At 40.2% G+C, this 13,076-nt stretch overlaps 1 protein-coding gene and 1 long non-coding RNA gene across 3 annotated transcripts in view; one reads left to right on the plus strand and one right to left on the minus strand.

The window, feature by feature from the left end:
- Positions 1 to 13,076, plus strand: part of wasla (WASP like actin nucleation promoting factor a) — a 51,433-nt gene that overhangs the window by 23,289 nt on the left and 15,068 nt on the right. For both annotated transcript variants that reach the window (XR_001776709.1, XM_008411246.2), the window contains exons 3-4: positions 3,793 to 3,879; positions 3,976 to 4,072. Coding sequence is in view for 1 of the 2 variants with exons in the window: in XM_008411246.2 (XP_008409468.1) it covers positions 3,793 to 3,879; positions 3,976 to 4,072 (184 nt within the window). In the remaining variant the exon portion in view is untranslated. The remainder of the gene's footprint in view (positions 1 to 3,792; positions 3,880 to 3,975; positions 4,073 to 13,076) is intronic.
- Positions 1,499 to 2,386, minus strand: LOC108166373 (uncharacterized). The gene is made up of 2 exons (XR_001776710.1): positions 2,348 to 2,386; positions 1,499 to 1,685 (listed from the first exon to the last, which is right to left on the minus strand). It is a non-coding gene; the product is annotated as an uncharacterized LOC108166373 (long non-coding RNA).

Raw genomic sequence — 13,076 nt, forward strand, 5'->3', positions numbered from 1 at the left:
CACACTGACAGCCGCTCCACCTCTAGGCTGACTCATCACCGCCTGAGATGAGCCCCACTACTGTGGTGTCATCAGCAAACTTGATGATGGTGTTGCTGTGGTGGGCAGAGGTGCAGTCATATGTGTACAGACAATAGAGCAGGGGGCTCAGCACACAGCCCTGGGGAGAGCCAGTACTAAGGCTAAGGGCAGTGGATGTGTGTTGTCCCACCCTGACTCTCTGCTGTCGGTCGGTCAGGAAGCTCGTAATCCACATGCGGGTGATTAACAGGCTTCTGCAGCACTTGATGGTCATGCAATCATTTGAATCAGCTGTTCTGGAATAGAGACACGTCTAAAACATGCGGAGCAGGAGGCTGAGGACCAGGGTGGAGAAACACTGCTACAAAGCATCTAAATTCTGTAAATGTGCAACTAATGCATGATTCCCTTAGTTAGGTTAAACTTCAACATTCCCCACTCACCGTAAAGAACTCTCTGTCATGCTGTCTTTCTTTAAATCCTTGCTGAACGCTTTGCTGTTCAACCAAACATTTGCATTTGGATCTCTTTACTTTCTTATTTTTCTATCTGGAATTTTTTCTTTGCGATTTATTATTTTTATTTTTTTGTGAAGTGACTTTATGTGCCCTGAAAGTACATAAAAAAATATTTATTATTATATTTAACAAATATAATAAGCAGTGTAAATATTTATACTGCTACAAGCAAGGATTGTTGCCATGGTTATTGCTTCACGTGGTGGCAGCCTTTCAGGTACTTATTACACTAATTTACACATATAGTTATGGGTGGCAACAGGGTGGACTAGCAGCTGCGCTCTATTTACCACAAATTGTGATTTGTAAAGGACAGGTCCGCAGTTATGTGCTGTCACGTTCAGCTCGAAGGCGATGACAAAAATGGGAGACAGACGAGCAAATCTACACAAACAATAAGTTATTTATACAAAAATATATGGCTCTAGGATAGCGGTTCTCAACGTGGGCGGTACCGCCCCCCAGGGGGCGTTCAGAGGACGGCAGGGGACGCTGGCGGACATTTTTATAAAAGGGGGGCGCTGGGATGCCTTTGGGGGGCGTTTGGTCGAAGGTAAACTTTACAACTTAAATCCACAACAATACCAGTTTAGACTTTGAGCAACTTGGTAAAACTGTATTGTGTAACATTAAATCATGCTTGGCTGCAACTGTATCGATGGCAGCTCTTCTTCTATTCAGTGTTTGTAGCTTCATGGCTCCGCATCAGTTCAGCGTTACACCGGCTGATGACGCTGCTGTGATTCACTTTGTCTGGTATTTATGTAGCTACATATGTTTTGGCAGTTCTGTGATCATGTCAAAGCAGCAATTTATATTAAAAAGTGTTTTATTCCCGTTTGAAAGCTGCCCGCTTCCATGGAAGGACAGCAGAAAATCGCTCTTATAAACATGTAATTACTAAAATCACGATGCCCTCACTTTGTATCCCTCTGAAAAATGAACCAATTTAAATAAAGAAATAAAGAAATCCCTCCATGGGTGATRCCACGATAGAGAGCMTTCATTTTATAGCGTTAACACGGWGCTGTAAGTGGTCCGGTATGAAACGGGGTGATAGAACAACACAGCACTTTTAAATTTCAATAATCAGAATGCAGAAATTGTTTCAGTTGTTTTAAAAGGTTCATGTCAGTCTGACTTTTCCTCATCGATATGTTTCCCGACCGCCCTGCACCTTAGGGGGTTAAAAAAAAACAAAAAACCGATGCGCACATTGCGCAAAACTCTGAAGCATGACAAGTGGGACGTAAAACGGAGCGACGAACTAGATGTGAATTATGGCATAAAAACAGAGAATCTGACGCTGAACATTGAAAAATCAACACATGATGTGAAACACATCATGACGATTAGGCGGCGCAGCAGGTGATGAATGAAGATTACTGATTGTCAATAAATTATAAAAATAAATGTAGCAACAGGATAGAAACTAAAGTGGACATAGCAATAAACCAAGAGAGGATAATACTAATCAAATGAAACTAAATGGAAATGAATGAAGAACAAAATGCAAGAATAAACTAAGAAACTAAAGTAAATACGGAGGAATAAACTGGTATGGCAAGACCTTTCGAGCAATAATTAATACAGAGACTGTATGACAAGAATAAACAGACACTATTTCCAGATAAAAGGTAAAATAATATTGTTGAAATGTCATGGGTAGGGGCGCAACTACACATTATTCAGGTGGATGCGAAAACATAAATCGGCGCCCCCCCAAGAAGGAGCGTAGAAACATACGCTCTCCTTCCTACCAGCCCCCCTCCTCCAGACGGCGATACGTTTAGGGCAAAACTCGCTACATTTACCCCGTTATGTGCGCGAGGTGAAGGAGCGTAAGGGGCGCGAAGTGTACAGGAAAACATAATCGGTGCGTCGATTCAAAACATCTACAATAAGGATAGTAATATTAATAATAAAATAATTGTCAGTGCAAAGTAACCTACAAATTCTTTGGTGGGGGCGGTGAGGGACCTGGATTAGGGCTAGGGGGGCGCTGGCCCGACAAAGGTTGAGAAACACTGCTCTAGGAGAACTACACAGCCGGTCTGAGAGGAATGTGAACCAGTGCTGCTGCCCAATCCAGTCTGATCTGGAGGCCAACCCAGCAGGCCGGTGACTGACTGGACATCAGTATTTATCATCTGCCCGGTGTATCCAATTAGCAGTCCAAAGAAGAGGAAAAAAAAAAACATGTAGCGAATGGGAGAGACACCTACTGGACAGTAGGTCTAGGTGTAAAGAACCGTGTGTACAACTTTTAGTGTGAAAGCTGGACACTCTTTTATACATGAGGCCCCTGTTCTTTACACCATGATGCATCTGTTTAAGGGTGAATTCACATCAGCCCTCTTTAGTCCACTTTAGTCCAACTCCAGCGCATCTGCCAAGAAACTCCAATTCATTTGGAGAGTCATTGGTGAGTTGTGAATGTGAACTTGAACCAAAAAATGGTTCAAGTTCACCATTTTTGGTGAACATTTTTTGGTGAACTTGAACACATTTGGTTCAATGTGAACTTGAACCAAAAAAGTAAACTATGGTCGGCCTAAAAACCTAGGATTCAGTTTGGTTAAGGCCTTGAAATGAGGTGCACAAAAACTTGCATTGAAAGTAAATTAAAAGTGTCAACTTTGCATTAAAAGTGTAATTATTTGCCGAATGACACTTCATAACAATAGTCGTAAACATTTATGAAGAGTCATTCATGCTTATGACAGTCTTATGCACACCCCTTTAAATAAAGTGTTACCTTCAGTATTGGTCATTGAATCTTCTTTGTTTCTCTATAATATATTTGTATTATTTTGTTTGTATATTTATGGAAATATGTATATTACTAAATATAAAAAAATATGAGTGGTCGTGTGCTTTGTAAAATACTCATCATACATCAAATCAAAATATTCTATTCCTATTATGTTATTCCAACTAAGAATATTTAAATAAGCTCAACCATGTATCAATCCAGTTCAAATATTTACAAAAAATAAGTGTCTTTGCACATGTAGCTAGGATAGCTGTTTGAATAAGGTTTCGAGCAAAAAACATGGAAATCTGTTTAGCATTTAATGAGTTATGATTAAATAAAATGTGCTGATCCTTCACTGCGCCCGCCAAACTTATAACACCGAGTGAAAMRGGCAACTGCTCCACAATCAGCCCAAACGTCACGTCAGCGACAATAGGCAAGAGAGGTTCATGAGGCGTCTATTCTTTATGTCTATGTTCTCTCCTGGTCTTGCAGGAAGGGAAGAGCATGTTTGAGCAGGAACTCTACCACAGCTTCTCCATCAGCTGCCCCAGGCCGTACTTCATCACCTTCGCAGGAGACGTAAGTGTCAGACTGCTGGCCCACAAACGTGTGTCTTGCCTCGGCATCAGCTCAGTGCTGCTTCTCTGCCCCTGCCCTTCTCAACCCTCCGTTTAGAGCTGCCAAGTGGGCCTGAACTTTGCCAGTGAAGAAGAAGCCAAGCGTTTCAGAGTGACTGTGAGCGACCTGCTCAACCGGAGGCAGCGGAAGGCAGGTGAGTGTCGCTGTTTGAGTTGGTCTTCAGCTGCCGTGACCAGTCTGCTTATCACTTCAAACATCTGCTCCACCTCCACCCCACCCCAGCACCAGCTCTATTTTTTTACCTTTTCCACATGTTGTCACATTATTGGATGTTACTGTCATCTAATAGGATGGAGCCACACAAAGCAGTGTCTGATTATGAACTAGAATAGTCTTCACAATTTTTTAAAATTAAAATCTGAAAAGTATGAATAATATTTAACAATCCCCCTTTACTCTGGTACCTCTAAATACAATCCAGTGTAAGTATCTCTTCAGTTAAATGTGTCTGGTCTGGTTCTGCTCTAATGGTGCGTTCACACCAAAAGCATTACCCACGTCAAAAACCCGTCCGACACTTCAAGTTTGACGAGTGTGAACTTTGAATGGAGGCGCTTGATATTTTGTCCTACAACTAGCAATCTGGTTTACATCTAAGTCTAAGTGGAGGCGTGTGGAGGGCACGTCAGATGTGTCRGCTCTAATCATTGTTTTCTGTTGGATGCTCTTGATGCTTCAAACACTCATAACAATTCAAAACTTGCGCGCTAGACACTGGAAAAGCGCCACAACGGCCCTTGATGCACCTCCACATCCGATGTTTTGTTAACCGAATATTTTGCGGATTGGACCGGTTGTTTATGTTAAACGACGGGAAAATTTTAAGCCTGTCTGTCACTTGACAGGTTATAATTAACACCCTTGACTGGAGCTCATGGACAAACATTACAGACTTTACGCAAAGAGTTCATCATAGAGGCAACTAAAATCAACCAATAAAAAAAACATCCTTTCTGAATATCATCTCATGGACYRGGAGCTGACAGCGTGTTGAAGAGTGATGGACATTTCAAACCTTTGGTTGAAAAGGTGCATTTAATTCAAGTCTCCATTACATACAAAACAGAAAACTAAAGAGAATGCAATGTTATGTTAATCTATTTATAGCCTAAACTGAGTAGTTGGCAGTTTATCTTGAGGAAATGAAGGTGCAGAAGTTAATTAGACCGTAACATGCCCAGTCCGCTGTGGCTGCACAACCAATGTGGACTCCACCGCTGCAAAGAATTAAACTTAACTCATTCTGCAGTTTCAATAAAAGGAGTCTTCCATGTTCACATTATCTCCCGCGTCCAGAAGGAGAGCGGTGCTCAGGAGGACCGCGGCAGATATAACATTCGGACCCCAGCGGGTGAAGTGATGGTAATTTAAGTGGAGTCGTTTAATTTCATTTATTAGAAGTTGCTGGGGCCACAGTCAGTGGTTTTTGTCACTACGGAGAAAAAGTTAGATCCATTCATCTGCTGTATGTGTGATGGGATCTGGATTCACGGTTCAACTWGGTGAACATTAACTAAACCACATATARATGCGGCTAAATAGCCTATGATTATAATTTGACGGGTAAAAATAGCACATGATCAATTTTTTTTTTAATACTGTTGGTCAAGATGACGGAGAACAAAAAAGTCTAGCGTGACCTCTGCTCCACAAAGACTTTGAATGTAAACCAGATGCGCCTGTTGTTCAAAAGGTCCTTAAACATGGAGATCAAGGAACCCAGCAGAAGGTCAGGCAGAACCTGGTGGTTGTGTTTAAATCAGAGTTATGGACCTACTTAGGGGTGGGCGATATTGCCAAAAAATTATATCACGAAATATTTTTTTAAATACCTTGACAATGATGTCACATTTTCTGCATTTTCTATTTTTTTTTTTTGTTGTGGGGGGGGGCATGGGACTTAATGTGTGTGTGTGTGTATATATATATATATATATATATTTCTTTTATAAAGTCACTACATGAAAAATATTCATATATAAGTATATACGAAATGTTTAATGTGTCAAAGAAAATAAAAAGTAGATCAATAGAAATTTGGCTAACAAAATACAGCCTGAAATCAGCTACCAAATGAAAATACTTCCATCCATCCATTTTCACGAGACACGGGGTCACCTGGACAGGTCACCAGTCTGTCGCAGAGCAACACAGAGACAGACGGGACACACAMCCATGCACACACAMTCTAGGAAGAATTTAGAGAAACCAATTAAACTGACTGTGGACTGTGGGAGGAAGAAAACCCACCATGCACAGGGTGAACATGCAGAAAGTCCCCGGACCGGGAATCGAACCCAGGACCTTCTTCCTGCAAGGCGACGGTGCTACCAACTGCACCACTGTGCAGCCCATGAAAATACTTAAATACCCATCCGTCCGTCCATCCATCCATCCATCCATCCATCCATCCATCCATCCATCCACCCATCCATCCATTTTCTTACACCCTTGTCCCTCAGTGGGTCAGGAGGTTTGCTGGTGCCTCTCCAGCTAACGTTTCGGGCGAGAGGCGGGGTCACCCTGGACAGGTCACCAGTCTGTCGCAGGGCAACACAGAGACAGACAACCATGCACACACACACTCACACCTAGGGACAATTTGGAGAAACCAATTAACCTGACAGTCATGTTTCTGGACTGTGGGAGGAAACCGGAGTACCTGGAGAAAACCCACCATGCACAGRGAGAACATGGAAACTCCATGCAGRAAGACCGGGGCCGGGTACTTAAATACCCTAATTAAACAAACTGTTGTGGTTCAACAGAACATTAGTTTTACAAGATGTTAACTGTTTCTCCCTCATGTTCTTTTAAAAATGCAAACATTATGTACAAAACTAAGAATCTTAATATTTTTAAAAGGAAATAATAATTCTCAACACCAAAATATGTCAGATAAAAAACCCTGCAAACAATAAAAGCTTGTGCTCCCTTCCTAACATTAAGAACTTTGTGTGTTTTCATTTCTTCCACATTTCCATTACAATAATGTCTGTAATGATGATCAATGTTTTGACTGTTAGCCTTTTCTCTCCCCCTCCAAGCAACGCTGTTTTTATTGCTGTAACAACAGTAACTGAAGTTTGTTTAATATTGTTTTAAAGGAATATTTGATCCGGGACACGGAGAAATAAGCACGTTCAATTCTTGCTTCCACTGATTTATTCAAATGTTTATAAGTTAGCAGACATGACTAGCTGCAGCTAGTCGCCTTGACAAAATAATCAGGAAATATTTCTCCTGTTTCATAAAACTAGGTGGCCCTGAACCTTTGCGCTAAGCTTTGAGTTATTTAGTAATTTTTTGGGAAGCAGTCTGTATTTTAGAAACTTGACTATCTCGGCATGCGGAATGGCACATTTACGCCATGGAATTAGCATATCACGATACAATTTACTTTCCTGCTTTTATTTAAAATGATGTCAGTTTTCGTCATCTATTGTAGAATTTTAACATTTGCTTATTGAGAATGTCGATGCTGTTAAATTTGATTTCATTGCTTCAGCAGAGAGATGAAACGATTTAAAATTTACATTTACATTGAAGTTTTAATTGGGAAGTTTACTACAAGACCAACGTGCAGATGTGTCTACAATGTGACTGGCGCATGCCTCCAGCATCGCCTTGTTTAATGAAAACCAGACTGAAATGCATGCAGTTTAGGGTTACTGGCCTGTCAGGCTTCTGATACACTGATTGAAACCCTGGTCACTCTGAGCTCTGAAACCTTGTGGAAGTAGTTGTGTTCTAGGGTGGTGCTGCAGCTCCTGTTTCTAACATCTCCTCTAACCCTCAGCAAGCCTTCATCCCTCCTAAAATAATAATAATGTCTTTACCCTCAGTCAGACTGCCCCAGTCTGTCTGCTGACTGCTGAGTAACCATGACTGATGGTTTGTCTCTTGCAGAGAAAAGAGGCGACCTGAGAAATGGTATGTTAAACTCCTCTCAGTATATTGTAATATTTCATTCTGTCTCCAGCGTGAAGCATTGAAGCAGTTATTGTGACGGTGCTGTAGCTCTGCAGCTCTACAGGGCATACTGATTTGCATGTAGAGTCACAGCAAAATGTTTGAGTGTGAGCAGTGCTTCCTGCTCTAGCTCCTCATCAGTCTGACTGAACGACACTCTGCATTAACAGGTGCCCATATGCCAGAATGTCCAACTAGCTTTGGGAGTTTCTGTCCAGATGAGTCGACCTCAGATCCGTGTTGCCTCCAGGTCAGAGCTTGTTCAATAGGAGTGTGAGGGAGATAGCAAAGCCTCAGGTTTAGTCCAAGAAAAGCAGTGAAGGCAAGGGTCTGCTGGACAAGCCAAGTTGGACGGCAGGAGACGTGTCTCTCTGGGTGATGCTGCTTGRAATTGTTCCTGTCTTAGCTTAGATCAACTAAGGCAGGATTTAAAACACTATTTGGACCAAATATTGGTCCAAATAGTGGACCCCCACTGAGCCCCCGTGGTCAGGGTTGAGCAACGAGAGGTGGAAGATCAGGAACCTGTGATCCACTCACAGACCCAAGCAGTCACGGGTCTTTCTGTAAATTAATTCAGTTGCTTTTATAAAGTCTATTTTATTTTAGTTCTGCTTTAGAATCTAAACAAAAATATTAAAAAGATAATACAACATGTCCAGTTTGGATCTAGTATGCATCCTGTCTTCTGGTTTTACTAAGTGTCATATGAAACAACAGACTGAACTGGTCCAACAACTGTTGCTCTGAATAATTGGGTTTTATGAGCTCTTGCTGTAAAATTTGCCCCACTCCTTCCATTTAACTGTTTAATCAGGAAGTGGACCTGAAGAGATTTTTCTGTCTTGAGTTTTACCTGCTGTCATGATGTCAACTGTTGGCTGGAAGGACTCATGCCACATAGTGATATGTTACTGGTTATTGAATAAAGAATAAAAATGTAGAACAAAAACCTAAATAAAGAGAAAGAGACTGGAGAAAAAGTCCAGGAAACCTCCATGGCAACAATATGATCACTTTGCCTAAGATCAGGCCTCTTGGCAGTGATATAACAGTTTCTGAAGACTGAAGGCACCCAGTTGAGTCTTCCCCACTGCAGGTTTATCTGGTCTGCAGGAACCCTACTGTGCCATATGTGCAGCACATGGTCGCTGCTGCTGCTCTGTTTAAGCCTCCCTGTGACTCACTGTAGGCCTAATCTGTAATCGGTCATTTGAACCTTTTGCTTGTTTACACATGATGCCATCATTCATCAGTTAAAAGGAAACACACGAGTCATCCAATCTCAGGCATATTAATATTTATTTTTGTTTTAGAAGCTATAGGACTCAGTTTAGACATCCGGACACATATTTTCAGAGTCCTCTGGGAGAGCTCCTACTTGATGTGGCCCACACACACTGCAGGCCAAAATTTGACCTTTCAAGTTTGAAAGTGAAAAGCACTTTGAATTGCCTTGTTGCTGAAAATGTGCTATATAAATAACATTACCTTACCTTGAGGTGTGGAAACATTTGCCCTTAGACACAAAATGACTTCCTTCCTGTAAATTTTAGGGCATAGCTCCAAGAGACTTTTTTTATTTGGGGGGATCTAACTACGTACCAAATTTCAGTGCCCCCTATCTCATGTTAGGTGGCACTGTAGAGCAGTTTGGCCACGCTTACTTTCGATTCCCTTGGAATCCAAAAATTTCATGTGGGAGACAATTTTCAGTGAAGGTTAGGAGAGGTGCTCAGACCTAAATATTTAAGTGAAAAAAAAACAAAAGGAAACATTACAGTGGTATAATAAAGAGAAATAATCCAGACCAGAATTAATACATGTTCCAGTTACTTTGAATCAAAGTCAGCTCTAAACAGGTGGACTTTAAGCCTCGATTTAAAGGTGTTCCCAGTGTTTCAGCTGTTTTACAGTTTTCTGGAAGTTTGTTCCAGATTAGAGGAGCAGGGGAGGCAGAGGTCATTGAGCACCTGCCCCTTTTGCTCCTTGCCACCCCCAAGTGCCCTTTTGGTCAAATTTATTTATTTATTTATTTTTTGGTATTATTATTTCCTAAGCCCTCTTCTGACACATAATAACATGTACTAAAATTATTTGTTTTTTTGTTGTTTTGGGTTTTTTTTGTACAACATAAGCCCTCTGGTCACCTTGTTACCTTTGACCTTTTGCCCGTGACGCATGACSCAGTTGCCTCTCGCGCAGTGAGATAAGGCGGCTAACTGGAGCTCAACATAGCGAACGTTCCAGATTACAGAWCAGWTTTTGGTGAWTTATAAAAAAACGTTTTTGGTGAATAAAGTGGAGTAGACCTGCTGCTTGTCAGATGACGGAAAACGTTGAAGTATCGTTTCTGCTTCAGCTCGGAGTCTCAGTTTAAGCAGAGAGGTAATGAAATACAACAGACCCTGACAGGCCTCTGCGTCTGCCTTTCTCTGAAGAACTACTGAGGGGAGGAGACAGACTGGTGAGGAGAAACTGTTCTTATCTATCCATTCAGTATAAATATCATACAGACATTAGGCTGTTGTTGATGTGCTATTAGCTAGCTGCTAGCTAACGACTTTGCTAGCAAAGCTAGATAACTGAAAGCTTCTTCCCTGTACCGCTAATTATATCAGTAATTCTTCAGTATCGCTTATGCAATAAGGGCACATCGCCCATAATGTCCGATCTTCTAATTTCCTTTGCTRCATAATGTACATTTCATTTATTCTAGTGTTATTTAAATGTATCTTGAAGGAAAATAGCACTTAAATAAAAGTCCATCAAGGATATTCATTTAGAATTAAAAATAACTCGCCCAGAACTATCATGATAGATATAATGTATGTAATAAAAGTGTCATTAATGAAGGGGAAAAAACTCAACCCAGACTTTAAGTTTAGGGTTTGGTTCGCAGAGTATGAAGTTATTTATTTTTTTCCCAATTATTCAATGACATTTTTTTTTACCTCAGTTAAGTAAAATAAAATTGTAATCAAAACTTTTGGAATTGTAATGATTTCTTTTTTAAAAACAAAATGTTTTGTTTAAATAACTTTTTCTAAATTAAATAACTCATTTTTGTCTCGTGAACTTAAAAAGTTATTGGACAAACATAAACTTTTATTTGCACATATCAGAAATATTTTGTTGCAATTTTGAGCCCTGCCCACGACTCATGTGAGAAAAAAGTTTTTAAGCAAAACTCAGTAGGCTTTTCTCATGGTGACATACATTAACAATTCAATATTTGCTTTTTTCTTTTTTCTGCAGTTCCACGTTAAAGTTTGATGCAGCTCTGCTTTCCTGAATGGACCGTCTTCATCTCCACTGCAAGTGCAGCAAACAGGCAGCTCTTTTTATAGATTACAGTCACTAAAAGGTTGCATTGTGYCCTTGTTTATATTTTAATAGTGTAATTCTGTAAAGACAAAATATGTCTGGTGATCCAGCTCTGATTTACATATCYTGCTAAATTGCAGGTTTGAATATTGCAAMACTTTCCTATAACAAAATAGACCTGCAGAAAGAAATTACTAATAAAATATCTTGCATGCATAGTTGTATGTTTTATATAGAGATTTTCCTTAGCTTTGATTGTATATCTCACAATTTTGTTATTTATCATTGTTTAATAAAGTCTGAAAGCTGAGAGGCTTTGTTAATATTCTGTCCTAAAATACGGTTGGATGTGCCCTTTTTTTTTTRAGCACCTGCCCCTTTAGTGGTCTCTGCACGGCCCTGTAGAGGAGCATAGAAGCTGAATGCTGCTTGTGAAACAGGCTGCCTAAAAAAACAGTCATGTTGAGCCCTTTAAGGGGCGGAGCTTAGAGCACCTGTGATCAGCACGCAGATTAAAAAAGGAGAGAATAAAGAAGGAGCTGTAGACTTTACAGATTGCATTTGTGTAGTTTGACTTGCCGTTTGCAGTTTGTTGTTACCTTTTCTTTTATGTATGTGTGTGAAAATGCAAGTAAGTTGGTCATATTGTTTGTTTGACAGAGTATTTCAGTTTTTGATAGTTAATTGATAGCATATTTTGTTCACGTGTACACTTAAGAGCTACACAACATGGGTTTTCGTGTGCTGTTTATTTAGAAACTCAATGTTCGTAACCATTAATATTGTAGTTTAAGTGTCATTATTTCAGTCATTTATTCATCAGACACTGATACTGCATTATTATTTATATTTTGTAGAACCACATCATTACGGCGAAATAAACAGCGAGAAAGAAACACAGAGTCGACTCTGTTTCTTTTGGAGTTCTAACCAGACTCACTACAGTGACCTTATATTTATCACTACAGAATGGTTCAGTGAATGTGAATATGAAACTGGTGGGTTCGGTACCTCAAAAAAGGTTAAGAACCACTGCTCTAGTGAGTTGCAGTCCTATCTTTTACTGCTTTTCCATGTTCTGGGGATGCAGAGTAGACCAGAACCAGAAGACCTTGTGTTGGTTCATGTTCCACCAGTGTGGTGGAGGATTTGTTTCTAAGCTGTACTGTAGATCTACCAAAGTTTGCATGTGGTAATCCTCACTATTCTTCTGTCCATCGTAGGCGTGCTGGACTGTGTTGGCGAACAAAAGACTTCAAACGTTGAGCTGAAGTACATCTGAATTTTGACATTTTTTTTTTGTTTGTTTTTATTGGCTTTATTTGATAGTTAATTGACAGGAAAGTTGGTAATGAGAGAAGGGGAAAGGCATGCGGTAAAGGTCGCCAGGCCGGGAATCGAACCTGCAACGGCCGTGTTGAGGACTAAGGCCTCCATACATGGGTTGTGCTTAACTCATGCGCCACCACAGCACACCCCGCACATCTGAATTATAACTGTAAAACTGAAAAATATAAGCATAAAATATACATACATGAACAGCTTGCACGTCTCAAGTACACACATTGCTTTATGAAAGACTATTAGAATTTTACCATGTAGTGCTACGAAGGCTGGACACATTTAACATGGTTAAAGATTACACAAAAAACATAAATAGCAGAAAAACTTCTGTCAAACAACATTTGAGTACAATAGCACACTACTTACGGACAAAGATACTTGAAGCTTGAAGAAACACGGACAGGTTTTGTTTTCTTTAAAATTCAGGCTAACTTAAATCCTGCCACAAGGGRGTAGTAAAATAACAGAAAATAAGATACTAAGAAATCTTCTGA

Source organism: Poecilia reticulata, linkage group LG6 (assembly GCF_000633615.1).
Source record: "Poecilia reticulata strain Guanapo linkage group LG6, Guppy_female_1.0+MT, whole genome shotgun sequence".
Taxonomy (NCBI): Eukaryota; Metazoa; Chordata; class Actinopteri; order Cyprinodontiformes; family Poeciliidae; genus Poecilia; species Poecilia reticulata.